Source organism: Artemia franciscana, chromosome 11 (assembly GCF_032884065.1).
Source record: "Artemia franciscana chromosome 11, ASM3288406v1, whole genome shotgun sequence".
NCBI classification, from domain to species: Eukaryota; Metazoa; Arthropoda; class Branchiopoda; order Anostraca; family Artemiidae; genus Artemia; species Artemia franciscana.
In genome coordinates, this window is record NC_088873.1 from 43,427,021 (window position 1) to 43,449,836 (window position 22,816).

At 35.9% G+C, this 22,816-nt stretch overlaps 1 protein-coding gene across 4 annotated transcripts in view; it reads left to right on the top strand.

Moving 5' to 3' along the window:
- LOC136033262 (dopamine beta-hydroxylase-like) overlaps positions 1 to 22,816 on the top strand; it is a 157,743-nt gene that overhangs the window by 48,770 nt on the left and 86,157 nt on the right. For all 4 annotated transcript variants that reach the window (XM_065714015.1, XM_065714014.1, XM_065714016.1 and 1 more), the window contains exon 3: positions 10,952 to 11,203. In XM_065714015.1, the coding sequence (XP_065570087.1) occupies positions 10,952 to 11,203 (252 nt within the window). The remainder of the gene's footprint in view (positions 1 to 10,951; positions 11,204 to 22,816) is intronic.

The window sequence follows — 22,816 nt, forward strand, 5'->3', positions numbered from 1 at the left end:
GGGGGGAGTTGGAGGGGGAAAACCTAAAGTCCCGGTTTTTCTACTTTATGCACTTCCAGGTAAGCTAGGACGATGAAATTTTGCAAGCGTATCAGGGACCGGACCAGATTAAATTAGAAATAGTCGTTTTCCCGATTTGACCATCTGGGGGGAGTGGGGGCCGGTTACTTCGGAAAAAATAGAAAAAATGAAGTATTTTTAACTTATGAGCGGGTGATTGGATCTTAATGAAATTTGATGTTTGGAATGATATTGTGTCTCAGAGCTCTTATTTTAAATCCCGAATGGGTCTGATGACATTGGGGGGAGTTGGAGGGGGGGAAACCTAAAATCTTGGAAAACACTTATAGTGGAGGGATCGGGATGAAAGTTGATGGGAAAAATAAGCGCAAGTCCCAGATACATGATTGACATAATCGGAACTGATTTGCTCTCTTTGGGGTAGTTGGGGGGGGGAGTAATTCTTAAAAATTAGAAAAATTAGGTATTTTCAACTTACGAACGGGTTATCGGATCTCAATGAAATTTGATGTTTAGAAGGATATCGTGTCTTAGAGCTCTTATTTTAAATCCCGACCGGATCTGGTGATGGGGGCGGGGAGTTGGTAGGGGGAAACCTAAAGCTTGGAAAACACTTAGAGTGGAGGGATCGGGATTAAACTTGGTGGGAAAAAAACACGAGTCCTAGATACATGATTGACATAACCAGAATGGATCCGCTCTCTTTGGGATAGTTGGGGGGGGGGCTAATTCTAAAAAATTAGAAAAAATGAGGTATTTTTAACTTACAAACGGGTGATTGGATCTCCATGAAATTTGATTTTTAGAAGGATATCGTGTCTCAAAGCTCTTATTTTAAATCCTAACCGGATCTGGTGACATTGGGGGAAGTTTGGGGTGGGGAAACCTAAAATGATGGGAAACGCTTAGATTGGAGGGATTGGGATGAAACTTGGTTGGAAAAATAAGCAGAAGTCTTGCATACGTGATTTACATAATTGGAACGGATCCACTCAATTGCGGGGGGGGGGGTAATTCTGAAAAATAAGAAAAATGACGTATTTTTAACTTACGAAGGAGTGATCGGATCTTCATGAAACTTCATATTTAGAAGGACCTCGTAACTCCGATATCTTATTTTAAATCTCAACCGGATCAAGCGTAATTGGGGGGGGGGCAGTTGGGGGGACCGGAAATCTTAGAAAATACTTAAAGCGGTGAGATCAGGATGAAACTGGATGGGAAGAGTAGAAACCTGTCTAAGATACGTGACTGACATAACTGGACCGGATCTGCTCTCTTTGGTGGAATTGGGGGGGGGGGTAATATTGAAAATTGAGGTATTTGTAACTTACGAAAGGGTGACCAGATCTTAATGAAATTTGATATTTAGAAGGATCTTGTGCTTTAAAGCTCTAATTTCAAATTCCGACCAGATCCTTTGACATTCGGGGGAGTTGGAGGGGGGAACCGGAATTCTGGGAAAACATTAAAATTGGAGTATTTATATCTTACGAATAGATGATCGGATCGTAATGAGATTTGATTTTTAGAAGGATTTCATGTCTCAGAGCTCTTATTTCAAATCCCGATCAGATCTTTTGACATTGTGGGGATTTGGAGGGGGAAATCTCGGAAAAACACTTGGAGTGTAGGAATCGGGATGAAGCTTGGTGGATAGAATAAACAAATGTCCTTGATACGTGATTGACAGAATCGTATTGGATTCGCTCTCTTTGGGGGAGTTGGGGGGAGGGGTTCAGTGATTTGGCGAGTTCGGTGCTTCTGGACGTGATAGGGCGATGAAAATTGGTTGGCGTGTCAGGGAGCTGCACAATTTGACTTGATAAAGTCGTTTTCCCAGATTCGACCATCTGGGGGGGGCAAAAGGGAGAGGAAAAATTAGAAAAAATTAGGTATTTATAACTTACGAGTGGGTGATCGGATCTTAATGAATTTTGATATTTAGAAGGACTTTGTGACTCAGAGCTCTTATTTTAAATCTTAACCGGCATTAAGCCTCTTATTTTCCTTTTTAAATCAATCTATTGATTCATAGAATTTTGTTAGAGCTCATACCATATGATCTCTTGGCTCTTAGCTCTTCTCGCCTCGTCACAAGTGCCATATGAGCTCTTAGCTCTTGTTTTATTTAATTGCGGTAAAGGTAGCATGTGAGGTTAGTAGCTAGTTCACTGCAGAACACAGCCTATATAGCCACTAGTTGCGTAAACATTTTTTAAAAGCAACACATAGCTATCGTCGCGATATTAATTGGCGCTGCGTCAAAACCAGACACTCAGTCTGTTGGCAGTCGGAAACTGGATTCCACAGCCTATATAGAACGCATGGACGGATAATAGATACACATATCTATAAGCAAATGAACTAACATTATTTTTTTACAATCCTAATAAGGAGGGGGGGGGGTTAATGCCAGAGTTAACGGTGGTCACAACAAAAATTTCTGTTTTCACTCCCGGAATAGAGCCAAGATCTTTTCGCGCTGATTGGCTGTGGGAGCGCCGGAGGTTAACGCCTAGTCTAAAGATGTGTGTTGAAATCCTTGTATGGGCAAGATACGACTATGTGCAACTGGTGTCTATATAGGCTGTGCTGCAGAATCAGGATTTAAACAAAAATATGTCCTGTGCCCGTTTATTTGAATAGTTTTGATGGACCTTATTTTAAGCAAGACAGCAACAGCTATGAGAGAACAAGATATGAAATGGGAAGATCTCTTTGACCTAGATTATGCAGATAGTTCGATCATCCTTTATAAAACCAATAATGCATTTTATGAGGCTTTGAGACGGAAGAATTATTTTGAAAATTTGATGTAAAGCAGAGTAAGTTGCAGAGACTGGGGATAAATGAGGCAAAAGAGAAGGTGTTAGGCAACAACAAAATCAATCAAGTAGATAGTATCACTTATGCTGTTACAACTTTGGTAGAATTGGAAGATAAATCTTCAAAATAAGACTAGAATTTGGGAAGCCGTGCTAGTGATAATGATTAAGGATGAATTGGAAAAGCAGACACTTCGAAAGGCTGGGGAAGATTTTTTAAACATTTTCCATATGAATTGGCTAGGGATAATTCTAGTTCCTCCTTCTACTGACTGCATATCAAACAATAAGCTGTATGAAAAATATGATTCAGTCCTCCTTTTTAGGGCTGGTATGAAAGAAAGGTTCAAGTGGTTATGCTATCTCTTACGAATGAAGGATAGCAGGCTGTCAAAACTTGTTCTTTTTTGCCATTCAGCTGGGGCAGACCAAATACAGGTTGCTTTTAAAAGGGATGGACAAAGGCCGTAAAATAGGATTTAAAGGAAATTGGAAATTCGACGGGGGAGGACACAGAGTAAAGCTTTGAATAGACTGTGGTGGAGGAGAAGTGTGCGTAGCCGTATTAGCCTTAGGTGACTTGTTGCTAAAATAAGTTATAACTAGTAGTAGAAATAGTAGTTGTGTAATTAAAACTTAACAGAAATAGTGAAAAACGGGTATAGTTTTTCAGTAAGGCAATGATTCCATTGTCTTCTTGAAAAATTAAATTAAAAAAACAAGTTTTTTTTTTAGCTGCAAGTAAGGAGCGATATTCAAACTTAAAACGAACAGAAATTATTCCATATTTGAATGGGGGTGTCCCCTCCTCAACGCCCCTCTCTTTACGCTAAAGTTTGACTCTTTCTCTAAACTCTACTTTTTGAAACAGTGATAATACGGAATACGTAAAAATACGAAATTCCATATTTTTAAAGATAAGAGCTTGATACTTCTACAGTAGAATTCTTTGATAAACTGAATGCGATGTTGTGAATTTTGTTAACATTTTATGGCAATTAAATGGCGTTTTCCCCCTATTTTCCAAAATAAAACAAATTTTTCTCAGGCTTGTAACTTTTGATGGGTACAATTAAACTTGATGAGACTTATATATTTAAAATCAAAATAAAAATACAATTCTGTTGATATATCTATTAGAATCAAAATTCCAATTTTTAGATTTTCTTTTACTATCGAGCCAGGTCGCTCCTTACTACAGTTCGTTACCACGAACTGTTTCATTATACCCATTTTTCGATATAACCAATTCGTTTTTATTATGAATGGAATGCCAATATGGTTTATGATATTGGTTAGCACTAGTATTATTCAATTTCCAGCAGTCAATGCTGAAAATTAACTAGTACTGTCGCTGTCAGATTACTGTCATAATCCGTCGGCTGCTCATTTTCACTCACAAGCCTAAAGACTACTGTAGTCTTCAGGGTTTGGAGTGAAACTCAGTAGCTGACGGATCTTGGATCTCTACTTTGTATATGATCTCTACGTATCTCTACGTTGTTCTTTTCAAAAATGTGTAATAGTGACTTCAGCTGCTATTCGCCGCCACTGACGACAAGGCCGAGAGCTTAGGTCTTGCAATGAATGTCAGCAAAACAGAGAGCAACGTCATCCGCAAAAATATGACTCTCGACCAATACTAAAATGTGCAAATAAATCAGAAAAGCAGGTCACGGTGTTTAAATATCTCGAGAGTTGGATCGACTATAATTCAGAAATAGCCAATGAAATCAAGAGGATAACCAGACAAGTGATTTCAAATTTTAAAAAGTTGAATCTGGTTTTCTGCAGAAGCAAATGTACAGTGCACTAAAAGTATCACCCCTTGAATAATAATATGAAAAAAACTTCGTTTTCTTAAAGAGTTAAAGAGGCTGCGTCCCAAAGTCAAACCTTAAAACGTACAGGAATTAGGAGAGGCAAACCCCCCGCTTTTAAAGACTCTTTTGTACAGGTTTTTTGTTGTGGGGGGCTGCCGACCCCTAACCCCCCGCTCTTGGCTTCGAAAGGCCCTCTTTTAATTAACAAAAAATTGAAATGAATGAATAATGGAATAACTTCGAAAAATGTTAAACACAAGAGGACAGGAGAAGCATTGCGCCGAAACTAGTAATTAGTAACAATGAAGTTGACCACTCCATTTACATTTTAACGTAATTATTGAAACTGTTTCCCAGACACAGAGCACACAAGCTAAGAGCTGAGGGTGGGGGTAGGGTAGCAAACAAAAATCTGTTTTGTATTCTTTGTTAATTAAAAGAGGGCCTTTCCGAAGTCAAGAGCGGGGGGTTAGGGGGGCGGCAGCCCCCCACAACAAAAAACATGTACAAAAGAGTTTTTAAAAGCGGGGGGTTTGGGGGGCGGCAGCCCCAACTGCCTCTCCTAATTCCTGTACGTTTTAAGGTTCGACTTTGGGACGCAGCCTCTTTAACTCTTTAAGAAAACGAAGTTTTTTTCATATTATTTCTGTACGTTTTTCTACAATCCATGGTGGATGTAACTTAATAATTCCTGTACTCCTCGTACTGGAATTAGGACTGCCTCTCCTAATTCCTGTACGTTTTAAGGTTTGACTTTGGGACGTAGCCTCTTTAACTCTTTAAGAAAACGAAGTTTTTTTCATATTTTGTGAAAAAAAACGCCCGATAAGGGACTTGAACCCTTCACCTTAGGATTAAAAGTCCCACGCTCTACCGACTGAGCTAACCGGGCATGTTTGAAGTCGAAATACCTGCATGTGTATAAATATAACTTTTAAATAACTTTTAAGAATTTCAAAAATTAACATGGGCTCTTATGGGGAAATGGGTTTTTCTAAGTTAGAAAATCGGGGGGTTAAGATTTTCCGACGAAACTTTCCAGGAAAATTACTCGGAGAATTCCGCGTCGAATGAGTCTTCGTACACCCAGATCCGATGTCGGCTGTGACCTGTAGGCGTGGCAGAAAAAAAGGGTTTCTGTCATTTTTCTCAAATAAAAATTTTACGGATTAAGACAGAATTTTTTGAAGCTTTCAGTCACCATATCGAGCTGATCATTTTGATGTACTTGAATGTTGAAATTCGTAACTTTTAACAACGAAAAACTTAACATGGGCTCTTATGGGGAAATGGGGTTTTTCTAAGCTAGAAAATCGGGGGGTTAAGATTTTCCGACGAAACTTTCCAGGAAAATTACTCGGAGAATTCCGTGTCAAATGAGTCTTCGTACACCCAGATCCGATGTCGGCTGTGACCTGTAGGCGTGGCGAAAAAAAAACAAAAGGAGACCATGAACATTAAGTGGCTATGCGTGGTTTCTGGAAAACAGGGAAGGAGTTATCGGATCGAGCTGAAATTTCGCGTATAAGCTCCTGGGCCCTAGGGGACCTTAACTTGTGAATTTCAGCCCGATCGGACAACGTTAAAGGGGGGTGGGTTGGCGGGTCGAAACTTTCGGCCAGATTTTCCCCATGAAGGAAAAGTCGGAGGGGGATGAAATTTGGCAGTTTCTTAGTTGGAGCTCGGGCTACGAAATGCATTCCCATCCCTCTGCGACCACTGGAACCGAAGATCGCTTAACATTGTCGTGGTTCGCCTCTTTAAAGAGGCACGAGTGTGCCTCCTTGATAATGTGATGTCTATCCTTTTCTCTACTATGAAACACTGGAAACTAAACATATAACTGGAGAGGCGTGTCCTAGCTTTTGAAAACATGTGCCTTAGAAAAGTCTTGAACATATCATAGTAGGAAAAGGTCACCAAATTAGATGTTTGCCAGCGAATCGGTCAGCTATAGTAACTGACATTCTGAAACGCAGGAAATAGGGTTACTTTAGCCGCATCTTTCTTATGCCGTAGGATCTAACTTCAAATACAGTGCATTAGCAGTACCAAGAGGGGTGTGCGTTGTAGTACCACGAGGGGATGTGGGGATGAGGGGAAGAGGTTGACCAGTGTTTACCCCATGCCCATGCCACACGGAAAATACCTCCCTCCCGGAAAATACACCCCATGGAAAATACTTCCCTTTCACTTTTTCGACTTTAATAACTAAAGAAATATTAAGACTATAAGGAACAAATATTAGTATGTATATTAAACTGAAAATACGCGGTTATTTGTTTTTTTTTTAGTAAAGTACAAGTTATGTTCTTGTCTTGAGCAGACATGGGTTTTGTCAGTCTCGCTCCTTATAATCTTCACTCGTTTGGGTTTGTCTAGGTTATCGATTGTAATTTCTTTGATTTCATTTATTTTTTGTGGTGATTTGTGGTAGTTTTACGCTTAGAAAATTTGACAACGCATTCGTCCATAAACACTTAAACAATAAGAATTTGTTGGCCTAAGGCAAAGTATCCTTTCAAAGTAAAGCTAAACCTTCTTAAACTTTTTGGTGCCGTAAGTTTTTAGCTTAATTTGAAGATTGTTCGCCTTCATTTTTCTTCTTCTTCAATTTTTTTTTTATTTTGGCACCCGTTACTGCCGAAAATTACAGAAGTTCACGTAGAAGTCTTTTCAACAAAAATGGATTTGCGGGTTTTATTTTAAGTTTTTAAGATACTTATGGTGCGTAAATTCTTCTTTTTTCCGTTCCTTAGCACTTTTCAACGAAACTAAAAAAAAAAAAAATCAAATCAAGTTCTCAAATTCATCAATCAAAAAATTCTCAATCAAAAAATTGACTGTGATAGTGCTATAATAGTACTTTTGTTCTACAGGTGGTGACCCTGTGTGAGATATGAAGGCTGGGTACTGGTGAGAAAATTTAGGAAATTCTTAAACGATCGAAATAAAAATCCAAATACTTAAGTTTTTAACTACGCTTTTATCTCCAAATTAAATAAAAAAAACTAGTTTTTTTAACTGAAAGTAAGGAGCGACATTAAAACTTAAAACGAACAGAAATTACTCCGTATATGAAATGGGTTGTCCCCTCCGCAGTCCCTCGCTCTTTACGCTAAAGTTTGACTCTTTGCCACAATTCTACTTTTTAAAACAATCAAAAACTTTAGCGTAAAGAGCGTGGGACTGCGGAGGGGACAACCCATTTCATATACGGAGTAATTTCTGTTCGTTTTAAGTTTTAATGTCGCTCCTTACTTTCAGTTAAAAAAACTAGTTTTTTTTATTTAATTTCTGAACGTTTTTGAATTAATGCATGTTTGATTTTGGCTCTCCGCACATAAATTATTGAAATGAAATTAGTATATTATTTTTTTTTTGGCTAAATGGCTTTCTCTTAGTTTTGATCAGACGATTTTGAGAAATAAGGGGTGGGGAAGGAGGCCTAGCTGCCCTCCAATTTTTCGGTTACTTAAAAAGGCTAGTAGAACTTTTAATATTCAACGAACGTTTTTATTAGTAAAAAATATACGTAACTTAAGAATTAACTTACGTAACAAACTTTTATATTCTTATATTTTTATTATGTGTACGAGGGGGTTTGTACCCTCGTTAATACCTCGCTCTTTACACTAAATCGTAAGTTTTGTCCCAATTCTTTAAGAATGACCCCTGAATCAAAAAGGCCGTAGAATAAATAGTTGAAATCACTAAAAATATTTTAGCATAAAGAGCGAGGTATTTATCTCCTCCTAAATACCTCGCTCTTTATGCTAAAGTATTTTTAGAACCCCTCATATGCGTAATAATCTCTGTTCGTTTTAAATTTCAATGCTATTCCTTACTTTCATTTGAAAAAACGTTTTCATGTTTATTTTTTCATTGTTTTTTTATAGTAATGCTAGAAAATCCTGCGCCCTTTTCATTGAATTTTTCTTCCCCCATGACATATTCCTCAAAGGAAAGATCCTCCCACAAAGCCCTCTCCCATCAACCCCACCCCCCAAACCAAAAAATCCCCATGAAAACGTCTGTACACTTCCCAATAACCATTACTATATGTAAACATTGGTCAAAGTTTGTAACTTGCAGCCCCTCCCTCAGGGATTGTGGGGGAGTAAGTCATTCCCAAAGACATAGTTATTATGGTTTTCGACTATGCTGAACAAAATGGCTATTTTAAAATTTTATTCTGTTGACTTTTGGAAAAAATGAGCATGGGAGGGGGCCTATTTGCCCTCCAATTTTTTTGGTCACGTAAAAAGGACACTAGAACTTTTCATTTCCGTTAGAATGAGCCCTCTCGCGACATTCTAGGACCACTTGGTCGATAAGATGACCCCTGGGAAAAAAAAAAAAAAAAAAACAAATAAACACGCACCCGTGATTTGTCTTCTGGCAAGAAATACAAAATTCCACATTTTTTAGATAGGAGCTTGAAATTTTTGCTATAGAGTTCTCTGATATACCGAATGCGATAGTGTGATTTTCGTTAAGATTCTATGACTTTTAGGGGATGTTTCCCCCTTTTTTCCAAAATAGGACAAATTTTCTCAGGCTCGTAACGTTTGATGACAAAGACTAAATTAATTGAAACTTATATATTTAGAATCAGCGTAAAAATTCGATTCTTTTGATGTATCTTTTAGCATCAAAATTCCGTTTTTTAGAATTTCGTTTACTATTGAGCCGGGTCGCCCCTTACTACAGTTCCTTACCACGAACTGTTTGAAAAGAAAATAATTCGGTATTTCGGGGCTTCTGACATTATTACTCCTTTGCGGAAATTAGGCTCAAAATTGAAAAAGGATTATATTTTTTCTCTGGGCCCCTTCCACCTCTTAGTTCGTTTATTTTCCCGTTAGTTTTCACCTGTTTTCGCTTTATAGTTGTGTTATCTCTTAGCAGTTCTTTCGTTAGTTGAGTTATGGTTGTGTATATATGTTTTATCGCTCGTATAGTTATGTTATTTTCAAATTATACTCCATAATAGAGAGGCTCCGAACACCCAGCATTGTATGTTAAGCTCTTAATTTGACGTTTTTTTCTAACGTGACCACATTCGTCCTGCGCCCTTTTCATTGAATTTTTCCCCCATGGCATATTTCTCCAAGGAAAGATCCTCCCACATAGCCCCCTCCCTCAACCCTACCCCCAAAACCAAAAAAAATCCCCCTGAAAACGTCTGTACACTTCCCAATAACCATTATTATATGTAAACACTGGTTGAAGTTTGTAACTTGCAACCCCTCCCCCAGGGACTGTGGGGGAGTAAGTCATCCCCAAAAACATAGTTATTATGATTTTCGACTATGTTAAACAAAATGGCTATCTCAAAATTTTGATCCGTTGACTTTGGGAAAAAAATGAGCGTGGGAGGGGGCCTAGATGCCCTCCAATTTTTTTGGTCACTTAAAAAGGGCACTAGAACTTTTCATTTCCGTTAGAATGAGCCCTCTTGCGACATTCTAGGACGACTTGGTCGATACGATGACCCCTGGGAAAAAAAAAAAAAAAAAAAAAAAAAAAAAAAACAAACAAATAAACACGCACCCGTGATTTGTCTTCTGGCAAAAAATGCAAAATTCCACATTTTTGTAGATAGGAGCTTGAAACTTCTACAGTAGGGTTCTCTGATACGCTGAATCTGATGGTGTCGTCTTCGTTAAGATCCTACGACTTTTAGGGGGTGTTTCCCCCTATTTTCCTAAATAAGGCAAATTTTCTCAGGCTCGTAACTTTTGATGGCTAAGACTAAACTTGATGAAACTTATATATTTAAAATCAGCATTAAAATGCGATTCTTTTGATGTAGCTATTGATATCAAAATTCAATTTTTTAGAGTTTTGGTTCCTATTGAGCCGGATCGCTCCTTACTACAGTTCGTTACCACGAACTGTTTGATACACAAAACCGAAAAGAAATAAATTTTCGGACATCGAAAAAAAAATTACTAAGAATAGAAATGAAAGCATAGGTATATCATTACATAGGAAGTCGTTCTTTTGTCACATCGCAGGTAGTCATGAAATTGAAAAAGTTTCAGCTTTCATTTTTGTTTTTGTTTTTTTAATTTCAATTGTAAAACAAGCAGGAAATAAATGATTTTATTTTAGTGCGTTTGGAGATAAAGGCGTGTTTTAATTATAAGGAATCGCATTGTTTTTACTCTGTGTTTTTTAATAAATGATTTTATTTTCGTGCTTTTACAGATAAAGGTGTGTTTTATGTATTTTATATATTAGGAAATGTATTTTTTCTATCTTTTCATTTAGGATGGGACTGTTCATGTTACATACGTCACAGGACCTGGCCCGTTATTTTCCTTGGACGGAATAAACGTGAAAGATGAAAACCATGGCTTTCAACGTACAAGATTGCTTCAAGTTAATGGTGATGAACAAGAAGATTCACAGTATTTTGATGTTCTATCAAATAACGCAGTCATACCTCCTAAAGAGACAACCTACTGGTGCCGGGTGCAAAAAATTCCAGAAGTGTTCAAGGATAAACACCATGTAATCCAGGTAAATTTAATTTAATATTTATTAAGAAATACAAATCGAAAAACTTCGATGTTTGTTATAAAAGTAAATTAAGTTCATTTATAAAATGAAATTCTAAATGTGTTTCTGGCGAGTTTTCCAGAACTTATATTTTGCAGCCTTTTTTAATTACACTTGATTTTCATATGTTTCACTTAATTTATGTTGACTTGTGTTCTTACACTTTAGTTTCAGGACATTTCTTTTTTACATAATTACAACGGACTTTTCCAATTGAAAGAAATGGCTATAATAGCTGAAAAAAATTATCGTCAAAAGCTGGCTAAAGTTTAGGAAAGTTATATCTATTTGAAAGCCTCGATGGAATTTTTTTCTCAATTATTTGTTCCTGAAAATGTTTTTGTAAATCAACTTGGGCCTCACTCCCCAAGATTCTTCTGCTTATCCTATTTTTCCTGGAACTCTGAGAATTTGGAAAGGTTTTTCCGGTTAGGGGTGTTATTTTCAAGCTTACTAGCTAAACCGGCTCAGTTTTCCGTCCGATGTTTGCGAAAAACCAAGGACTGGCTAAACTTAGGAATTGGACCCTAACTGCTTTTGAGAAGTGTTTCTAGTGAAGTGATTTTAGTACCAAATTCAAATTGTTACACTCGTGGCTTTGAAACAGCCTACAAATTTCTCCAATTCCTTTATTTTGAAAATCAATAGCTCAGTAAAATGACTAGTATTTTTGAAAACCTTGCTGAATCATAAATGAGATCTGATCACGAAACGTAAATGCAAATTTATATACAGTGGAACTGATGGACAACGCTAGTTGACAAAGATGAATTGTTAAGGGTAATAAAAGAGTTGCCCATTTTACCAATATCTTGCTTTTTCGTTCAAATTTTGCGAGAATTTTAACTAGATAGCGTTACTAGCCTGCTTCGCTTTTTACGCTATTTTGCCCATGAGCCTAGGCGTCGCGAATAACTTCCTAAAAAACAAGTTTTAACAGCAAAATTGAGGCTTCGAGCAAAATAGAACATTGTGTTTATTCTCCTCAAGTTCTAAATTATCAATACACGTTTTTTTCTCCGTATTTTATTTGTCCCATTCTTATTACACCACAGGTATGCTTGACCGTGTAACAACTATGAAACAAATGTTTCTCAAGAATGAAATTCTGTGGAAAGTTAATTCCGGGAACAATTCCTAACAGCCTTTTAACCAAAGAAATTTTTTTCTTTTTTAATGACGTGGGATGAAACAGATGGTATCATGAAGAACTATCATAATACGGAGATTTGTGTCAAGTTCAACTGATTTCCCTTAATTTCTGATCAACCGATTTTTTCGTTCTACTTTATATCAACTCGGATATATAAATTTGGGCCAAAATTACTGCTAAAAATTATTAAATGGGACAAGAAACAAATTAGGATACTTTTTTCCATAATTCCAAATGAATAGATATCATCCATGAAATTATACCAAAGACACAGAACTAAGCCGAAACATGGATTTATTAGCGTGTTCCATAAATGTACTTGCTGAGGGAGGACTAAGAGGACTTTCATTGGAAGACTGATATTTCCTCAAAGATATAACGTTTGTATATCTTGACCGAATTTGAAACTTTCACTATTAAATTAATATCCGTATGCGCTAGGACTCTTATTTCAATTAAAACAAAACAAAATGTTTTTTTTAACTGAAAGAAAAGAGCAACAGTAAAACTTAAAACGAAAGGAAATTATTTTGCATTTGAGGGGGATGCCCCCTCCACAGCTCCTTGCTCACTATGCTAAAGTCTTTAGCGCTTTAAAAAAACCTGTTATCCAAGTTCAGTGGCTCTTGAGTTTTAACAGCTATTCTCAAAGAATTGGGAACAAGAGTAAAACTTCAGCGTAAAGAATGAGGGTTCCAGGAGACAGCATCCATCATGTACGGAATAATTCCTATTTGTTCTAAGTTTTAATGTTGCTCCTTACTTTCAATTGGAAAAACTTTCTTTTTACTTTATTACTTATCGGTTTCCAAATCATGCCCAGGCCAAACCAAGATGTGACGTCAGAAACCGGCCACATAAACCCCCAATTTCTCGCTATTAGAACATATATATCAATAGTTTGAATTGATAGCGTCCAGCTTTTCCAATTTGCCTGGTTAGGATTTAAAATGTTGGATTGTACTAGTGATAGGGTTCCAGGCCCTAGTAGAGCCCTATCCCATCGAATCCCGGTCCACAGAACATCACAGTACGTAACTATCTTTTGATTTTATTCAGAAAAGTACCTACAGAAAAGTAGAGTATGCTAATGGAAAACTCTCGAAATCTTAGCCTACCGAGTGATGCACAGGAGTTCATTCAAAATATAACTAATAATGAATAAAAAAGGACTTCTTTCCATTTCTTCTTTTGATATTGGCTTTAAAATTATTGTCTTCCATATGACTTTCATTAAAAAGATCTTTCTATTGGCATGTTTAGACCCAATAGCAGTCTTCAACGCACTACCAAAATAATCTTTAAGAGTAACCATCCCTTTTTAACATTCGAATATACCTAAGGCATCCAGAATGTCAAATTGGATTAAAAAACTTCTAACCCGCAACTCGGCTTTATGTGTATACATGTTTTTCAGTTCAACGCGCAATGCATGCATTTTTCGGAATCAAATTGGATAAAAAAAATCGAATGTAAATTTGATCTATGAAAAATTTCGATTTTTTATATTACTTAAAGGAAAAATATGTAAGACATACATAATTCTTAATTACTTGTATTTGAAAATCGCTTTTTCATTTTGAAAGATGTTTCAAAACTTATAGTGTTACTACATTAACATGCATTTTTCTTAAATCTCACTGAACCACTTTCCAAAAATCTTGTTTTTCAACTTCTTGTTATCTGACATTTAACTAGGACAAGTCTCAGCTGTAGAGTCTGTAGCATAGGCAACCTATAGTGCCCAATTAAGGGTGTATCCCTTGTAGCTGGAAAATTAACACTACTATTAAAAGGCATTGTATACATATGTTAAACATTGTATATAAATAGGAAAAAAGTAAAGTTACGATTTAAAATCGCTGAAAGCTCTTGGTAGCACTTGCCGATCCCTTCCACCCAAAAGAAATTTCCTGGTGAGGCTTATGATGCCCCGCCTCACCTTTTCCACCTCTGAATCAGCAGGAATTTGTGTTTAATGTGTTTTGCTACATAGAAAAATATCGCCACAAAGGGGGGGGGCACTATTACCCACCTCCCCAGCACCAGTACCAAAAGCGTAGGCAAAAATATTCCCAGGAAACGAGGGTTTAAATATTAATTACCACCTCCCCCCTTCACAAAAACTAATTCTATGTTTAACTGAAAGCTCGATGAGAATACGGATATCTGGGAATTAAAATACACTATTTAAGGCATTTGACCCCTCCATCAACTACAAAATGTCCCACCACCCGTCTTTTACATTAGCTGATGCGCCTTAAGCTTCATTTTATGTATTTTTATGAAATATGAAGATAATTCGTCTAGTTACATGAAGCATTAAAAAAATGTCAGAAACATTTTTCTGCAATAAAAAGAAAGGTTTACACCGCACAACCCTTATTCGGGCTTAGTATAAATTAAGAGAGCGATAAATTCCTACCCGTCACATACCCCTTCCTATGTTTTTTAAAGGCTCAGGGAGAGAATACGATCCTTTAGGTGTCTACCCACACCCTCGACAATTTAGTGATCCATCCTTCTCCTGCATGATAGCTGTATAATAGTATTGAAATAGTGTCATATAAATTCAACTGAATCAACTTAGTTAAATCAAGCAATTAGATAAATGTCCATATTAACCATTTTCTTGTATGGACTACATGATGTTTCAGGAACAAATTTGCCACAACGAGGCACTACTTGCTCTACAGTTAGGAAGCTCAACATACAGTGTTTTGATACTCTTAAAGTCGATTTCCTATCTCAGAATTTTTTATCGACAGTAAATTGTTCCTCTGTGGGGCAAAGTCGTAGTTTAGTGCCACAAAATGGCAGAAAACGCCAAATTAGACTGAACCTTCTAATTTTAGTTTGAATGAGTTCTATCTCAATCTTCAAGGACCATTTGTTCGGAAAGATTACCCCTGAAAAAAGCAACGAACAAACAATTAAATAAACATGCATTGATGATCTTTCTTCTGAGGAAAAATGGAAAAATTTTTTTCCTTTTTATGGTTAGTTTCAAACTTTATGAATCTTATATATTTGGAACCAGTATAAAAATTCATTTTTTTACGTATTAATTGTAATTAAAATTCCTTCTCTTAGAGGAGTCAGTTACTATTAGCTCGTGCCATTCCTTACTTTGAGTTTTTGGAACGAACCATTTGATGTACCCAAATGTTATTGTGCATTCGTTCTTAATAGATTTGACAAATTCTATCACATAACAGATGGATATCGACACGACATCCACTCTACCTGACGAAACGCTGTACATCCACGATGCAATCAAAATCTTACCGATGAATTCCACCCTCCCCTCTCATTTCTCTTAATATTTTCCCATCATTTCAACCAACTGGTTATGTTTTTAATCCCCGACCACCCATGAAATGCATTTCTGTTTTTGAGCTTGTGTGCAATGTGTGTATGAGCTGTCCTGCGTTTGAGCCAGTGTGTTTTTTCTGCATTTGGAAAGACTGTTTGCTCTCAATTCTTATTGAGTTAAAGCTGATTAAATGCAAAAAAAATAGTCATCTCCAGAGATTGTTCCTAAAGACCACCTCTTAAACAAACTGAAGAACAGAGGATTTTAAGCTATAAACCAGGCAACACAATTCTAAATGGACTAGTGAAGTATTTCTGTCCTCTATTAACCAAGTTCTAAACGGGACAAACTCACAATTTCTTGAATCAACACATTTTCAAAAGGAGAGTATCATGCAGAATGGTTTTGACACTTGACTTCTTTTCCGATAATTTGTAGTTCTTTTACCATTACAATTTCGAAAAAAAGAATTTCAAATCTATTTAGCGTTACTAAGAAATTTTTAGTTCTTGCAAGCTTGAAATGTTTGTTATTTATCCCCTTATCGCGAAATATGGATGTCATATTCTATATAACAGCAGAATTTTTTCTTAGTAAATACCACTGAAAAAGTGAAACAAGGAAAGCTAAAAATGGGACTGTAAAAATAGGATACAAGGGGAAAGTGTAGAAGTCAGAGTTACCCCAAGAAACTTCTCGGGACAGCTGAGGACTCTTCCCAAAAAATATGAATTAAGCAAGGTGATTTTAATGTTTTATGATGTGGTTAGTTGAAACCGATGAGCCCTTGGTGCCTCTGTAAAAAAAAAAAAAAAAAAAAAAAAAAAAAAAAAAAAAAAAAAAAATCGGCGCTTACACCGCTCATAGTAACCCTGAGACACTTCTTGAGACCTCTGAACCTTCTGTTCTAAAAAAAGCCTTTGAAATAACGTAGTTATAGCATCATCTTTCAGTCTCATCAAGTTGATGCTGATGAGTCCTTGGTAGAAAAAAACAAAACATCAATTTGGCCCTTAAATAGCCAATTTCCCACTTTCGAACATTCGACTCTATATACAACTGGAACTAGAATTTTAGACCCCATCATGAATACTAACGCTAAGAGATAACACTATTCAAATTCATTTTTCAGTAGACAGTACAATTGTTTGTTGTATCCTAGCCATTCGGAATAGAGTACAATTCTTATCAACCCTATTTGCATGTTTATATATTCTGAAACATGAAGACAATTTTAAGTAAAGCAATAATTTTGAATATTTCTGACACAATGGATAAAATTAAACGCCTTATTCCCTTGTTTTAGATATGAAATTATGACTCCTTTTCTCCAACATCTTTCTTTGCGAATAATCAGGTCTAGAAATTGCTTTACGTTTTAAATTACATTGCTAGAGATTCTGAAATTTTCTAATGTCTGGAAAGCAGAACTTGTTGTGTTTATTTTTGGCAATGCATATGTGCAATGACTGATTTATTTTATAAATATATTATTTCATAGAAAAAGAATGCATTTTATAATTCATATACTTTATAATTTTATTTATTTAATTAATTACTGTTTACTGTGTAATTATCAATTACTTTTATTCAATTAATATAATATAATTAATTCACTTATATAATCCATTACTTATATAATTAAATTTTATAATTTACAATTTATTTTATACTGAGGAAAAAAATTGAGGGAAAAAATTGACATAGTTACTATTAAATTATAGTATTAGCTATTGCTAAATAATGGTAAATTGATTAAAAACCAGTAAATAATAGCATGTACTTCCGTTTTGGGGTGTTTCTGAAGAGAACATAAACTAAGTCTTTTGTAGTATCTGGAAATAGTGTTACAGCCCATTCAAAGGCGTTCTCTTATGATCATTTATCCTCTTCTTATAATTTTTGCTCAGGAAGCCAAATTTACGGCATTCTTTTAGTTTATTTTTCTTGGATATAAACTGACATAGTTTGAAGGATATTAGATTACCTCAGGATTAATATTTTTTAAGGTCGACTTCTATTTCCAAGACTACCCAGCATTTTAATTCGTGTACGATCACTACTACTATTACTATTGTCTATTCATCTCAGCCATCGCATTAGCCAACTGATCTTAACACAGCCAACCATGCTGCAGATTCATAATATGGTCAGAGTTTCTCTACTCCTTCCTGTAAGGTCCTTACTTCCTTTAAATCCCTTCGTATGGTCTCTTCCTATACCATTTAAGGATATCCTAAATTTTGTTTGCTCCCTTTCAGATATCCTGTCCTTGTGGTTAACGCTCCGAACTTCAAATCCAGAGGTCTGAGGTTCGAGTCCTGGTGTTGCTGCTTATTCGGCTTAGAACTGGAGTCAACGATGTGACTGTAGGCTCTCCCAGAGCCGACCCATCCCTAAATGGATACCCGAGTGGGGGGGACATGGGAAGCATCGGATGTGTTGACTCCATCTACGCATTGTAATCCCGGTCAAACGCAACGAATCAGGAGATTAGTACCTGCGCAACACAGACCGTTGGTCAGCATGCAGAAAACTTTTTAGATAACCGAGGAGAACATTTTTTGGTAGATTAATATGCAAGACATGACCTAATCATCTTAACCTTTCTCATTTTCTACACAGTTCATTGTTTAATATGTAGTCATTTAAACGAGCACCTGAACACATCTTTATACAATTTCTTTTGAAAATATCTTGTATATCTTCCTCAATCTTTTGCAGTGGCAATATCTCACAGCCCTACTTGACCATTATCATTGCCTTGGCTTCACGTTTCTCAAACTTAGTTCAAAATATCTTCCTATTCTTACTAACTGCTTTCAATTGTGGAAATTGCATCTTGGCTCTTGCACTTTTACAGCTTCTCAGAATCTCCATCCTACTAGTATTGCTACCTAAGTATGTGAAGTCCGTCCATGGCCGAGTGGTTAACGCGCCGAACTCACAAGCGAAGGGTCGCTGGTTCGAATCTCGGTGGTGCCGACCGTTTGGTTTAGGACGAGGGTTAGTGGCGTTTCCCCGTAAGACAAGCCAAAAGTCCACCCAGCTTCAAATGGGTACCTAGAGAAATCTAGGGAAAAGCACGGGAAAGCGTCGGATGGCTTGCCCCCAACCACGCATTCCACCCCGGCCGAGGGCTGAGAATCAGGAGATCGGCACCTGCGCTACGCGAACCCTAATCGGTTTGCATGCGAAAGTTTGCTTTGCTTGCTAAGTGAAGCCATATACTCGGTCGATCTTCTTGCTACTTCATGCCACATCTTCATCTTCATTTATTTTGTAAGTAATTTATTCTTCTTAGAGCCAATTATCAAAATCTATTCTTGCACTCTGGACTCTCAAAATATTCAATTTTCATTCATTTTCCCAGAATCATTAACTAGGACTTTCATTTTATCTGTATAATATAGTTCTTTGGCAATTTTACCTTCAATGTCATCTTTTGCTACAATCTTAGCTGCGTTCGCTCGGACAAAGTCAATCCTAAAAGTATAAATTAAAGAAAATGAAATACGACCCTGATCCTGACTCCCCAAAGAAGCAATTACAAATCTTGTTTAATTTAACCGCAATATTATTGCCATGCTTCATAGCATTAATTAAACAGATTTTTTAAACAGATTTAAACAGATTTAAACATAATTAAACAGATTTAATCATAATTAAACAGATTAATTAAACAGAAAGATGAAGAAGAAGGAAAAAAAGATAATAGCGCGACCCGACCCTCACTGAATTTTGGAATGACTTTTATTGACTCAATTTATAAACATAGGCATTCGCTCTTATAAAAAGTTACTTTAATGTTAGTTGACCAAGAAGTTGACTGGAATTACAAGGGGAATAAGCGTCCAAAGGCTAAAAGGGCCTCCTGGCTGCCTAGAGTGTTAGGCAAGTGAGCCCAATAATAAGCTAAGACAATTTCTCCATCAAGCCTCTCTGTCAGCTCAATAAAATTTGTCTTCATATGGTTGCAACCATAGCTACTACCTTGTCAAGAACGATAATTATTGCTCTATAAATCGAATGATTCAGTGTCAACACAAATAGTTAAAAACTAATGAGTCTACCAAACTATGAATTATCATAATCAACAACACTAATATAAAATAATTCAGAAATCTATCAGTTATTAATTGAAGCGTTAAAAGTTGGTAAACTCTAAAATTGGTTCCCTTAAAACAAACGTCGATGACCAACTCTCAGAACTTTACCTGCAACATTTCATAGTTGAATAAGCATCATCGTGCTAAAGAATTTGCTTCTAGCCGAAATCAAACCAATACATCATCTGCTCAAACATTAAGAATACAATATAAATAAACAAAAAGCAATCAACATTAACAATATTAAGAATTATCTTCAAAAGTAATTCGAGGCAAGTAATTACCCTCGAAAGATCTGTATCGTATTTTTTTTAAAGTACTTGGCACTCTATATTTAAAGGCTTTAAACAAAAGACTGCAACAAGAAATACGCTAGCAATTTTGTTTTAAAATTTATTATCAGAGGATATGTGTGTTGGAAACGGGCCAAAAGTGTAAAAGCTTTAGGATTACATAGAAAATTTGTATATCAAAGGCAGAAATCTTGATATCTTATCGGTTGAAACCCAAAGCCATCCCCTTGCTCAACCTTGAACTTGTCTGCTCTCTCCCTTGGATGTACATTGGAAGAAAAGAAGACCAGCCTTTTGTAGAGTTCATCTAAGCCTTTGAAAAGAAAAAAAATCTATGGCTTTCTATTTGGGACCTACAGTTGACAATTTTACAAACACAGAACCAGGACTGCACTAGACGTGACTGTCCTACAGGGCCTATCTCTGAGATATTCTAAAACACGTTAGTGATAGACATGATAAACCAACTAAAAAGAGGTGCTTATTATTCAATGTAAGCTTAAATGCAATTTTGTTACCTCGGATAGTGTACCCAAACAGCGCTAAATGTGCTCCATTCATTATTGGATTTCTTTTTTGGTCTTTGCCAAGTCGCGTTTCTTTTACTTCATAAAGGAAAATTAAGGATTAGCCACTTGCAAAGACAAAATCTGGAAGCTGCATATGACTGAACTCTTGCATTTTTTATTGGATTAATCGATATATTGACTAAACAATGTCTATCATCGAAAACTTCTTTGAAATACCGCCTCTAAGCTTCATAAAGTATTTTGGTAGATCTTTCCTTTGTTATATATTGCAGCTTGTATTCTATTGAAGTCTTATTGATTCGTAAAAGTAACGAGTATTCGTCCTTTTGTTTGCTCTTTTAACTATTACTCAAATCTATCAAATCAACTAACAAAAATTTGTTTAATAAACTATTTGAAAGGATAAAAAAACTAAAATTTCGATATGACAGTTCAAAACAGGGATGAAACCTTTTAATTGACAGTGAACAGATATAAAATTTTTAACTGGATATTTCGAACACATATACAGTGTTCATCATCAGCAGTAAAACTGAAATATGTAAACTAGTAAACTAATATACTAGTAAAAATGAATATGTGTTCGAAATATCCAGTTAAAAAATTTATATCTGTTCACTGTCGATTAAAAGGTTTCAGCCCTGTTTTGAACTGTTATACTTCGTCATGGAAAGGCAGTGTGGTCTTCAAAGTTATCTATACATAATTTTTATATGTTTTTTTATTTTTTTATTTTGTTGATTAATACGTCTATGGCTTGCAAAACTCTTTTTATGCTAACATTAAACATAAACATTTGAAAATAACATTCCACGTTTAAATATATTTCATATTTTTTATTTCGCAGTTTTTGACCGCTAACAAGATTAATTTTCAAAAATTATTTTTTTCTTAAGGAAACAAAGAGCAAAGTTGAAACTTAAAACAAACAAAACTTACTACTCTGCAGATTGCGTAAGACACATCTTCAAAACTAGCTCAAATAAACTGACCCGTCATATTTCCCAATATCTATAAAACGTTAAAACAGCCGTTTTACTGAAAACACAAAACCGACCCTGAAGAACAAGACACTCTCTTAGCAGCAAAAAAACTCTGTAAGTCATATTTCATATTTTAACTTCGCAGTTTTTTTCGACCGCTAACAAGATTAATTTTCAAGAATTATTTTTTTCTTAAGGAAACAAAGAGCGAAGTTGAAACTCAAAACGACCAAATCAAATTACTTTGCAGATTGCGTCAGACAAGTCTTCAAAACTAGCTCAAATAAACTGACCCATCATATTTTCCAATATCTATAAAACATCAAAACAGCCGCTTTACTGAAAACACAAAACCGACCCTCAAGAACAAGGCACTCTCATAGCAGCCAAAAAAAACTCTGTAAGTCACTTACGTAAAATAGAAGACTACTTTATAAGGCTTTTAAGAATCTTTTGCCGGCCATGATACCAATAACTTTTAGTATACAATTACAATTGTCTAAAAACGCTCAATCAAGAAGTTTTCAGTCAAGCTATAATTATTTAGAATTCTAAAGGCATTAGAGAATACTACGAGTCAGTTTATTTGAGCTAATCTTATCTATATGATATCTAATAAAAACAAGTTTTATTAACTGGAAATAATGAGCAACATTAAAACTTAAAACAAACATAAATGCTCTTCACGCAAATAGTTTTTCATTACTTCAAAAAAAAAGTCTTCTTATTCTAACTAAATGGTCCTTGTTTTTCAGGAGTCATTCCTAGAGAATTGGGATATATATTCAAACTGTAGCGTAAATAGCAAGGTATTGAGGAGGGGGCAACCCCTCTCATGTACGGAATAACATCTGTTTGTTTTAAGTTTTAATGCTGCTCCCTACTTCCGGTTGAAAAAACTGGTTTTTTACATTCAATTTCTGATTGTTTTTCAAATAATGCCAGGAAATTAGGCTGCTCGTCGAATGGAAAATTTCCCCCCACCTCCCCCCATGAAATGTTCTTCTATGAATGTTTTTCCCACGTAAAATACCACCCCCGCAAATTTCATATCAGGCAATTCCTTCTTCGCTGAAAATTCCCCACGGAAAATGTCTTACAAATATTCTGCCGGCAAAATTCTCTTTAGCATACTTTCATTTGAAAAAGACTTAATTTTTTATTGATTTTCAAATCTTGCCGAAACCTCC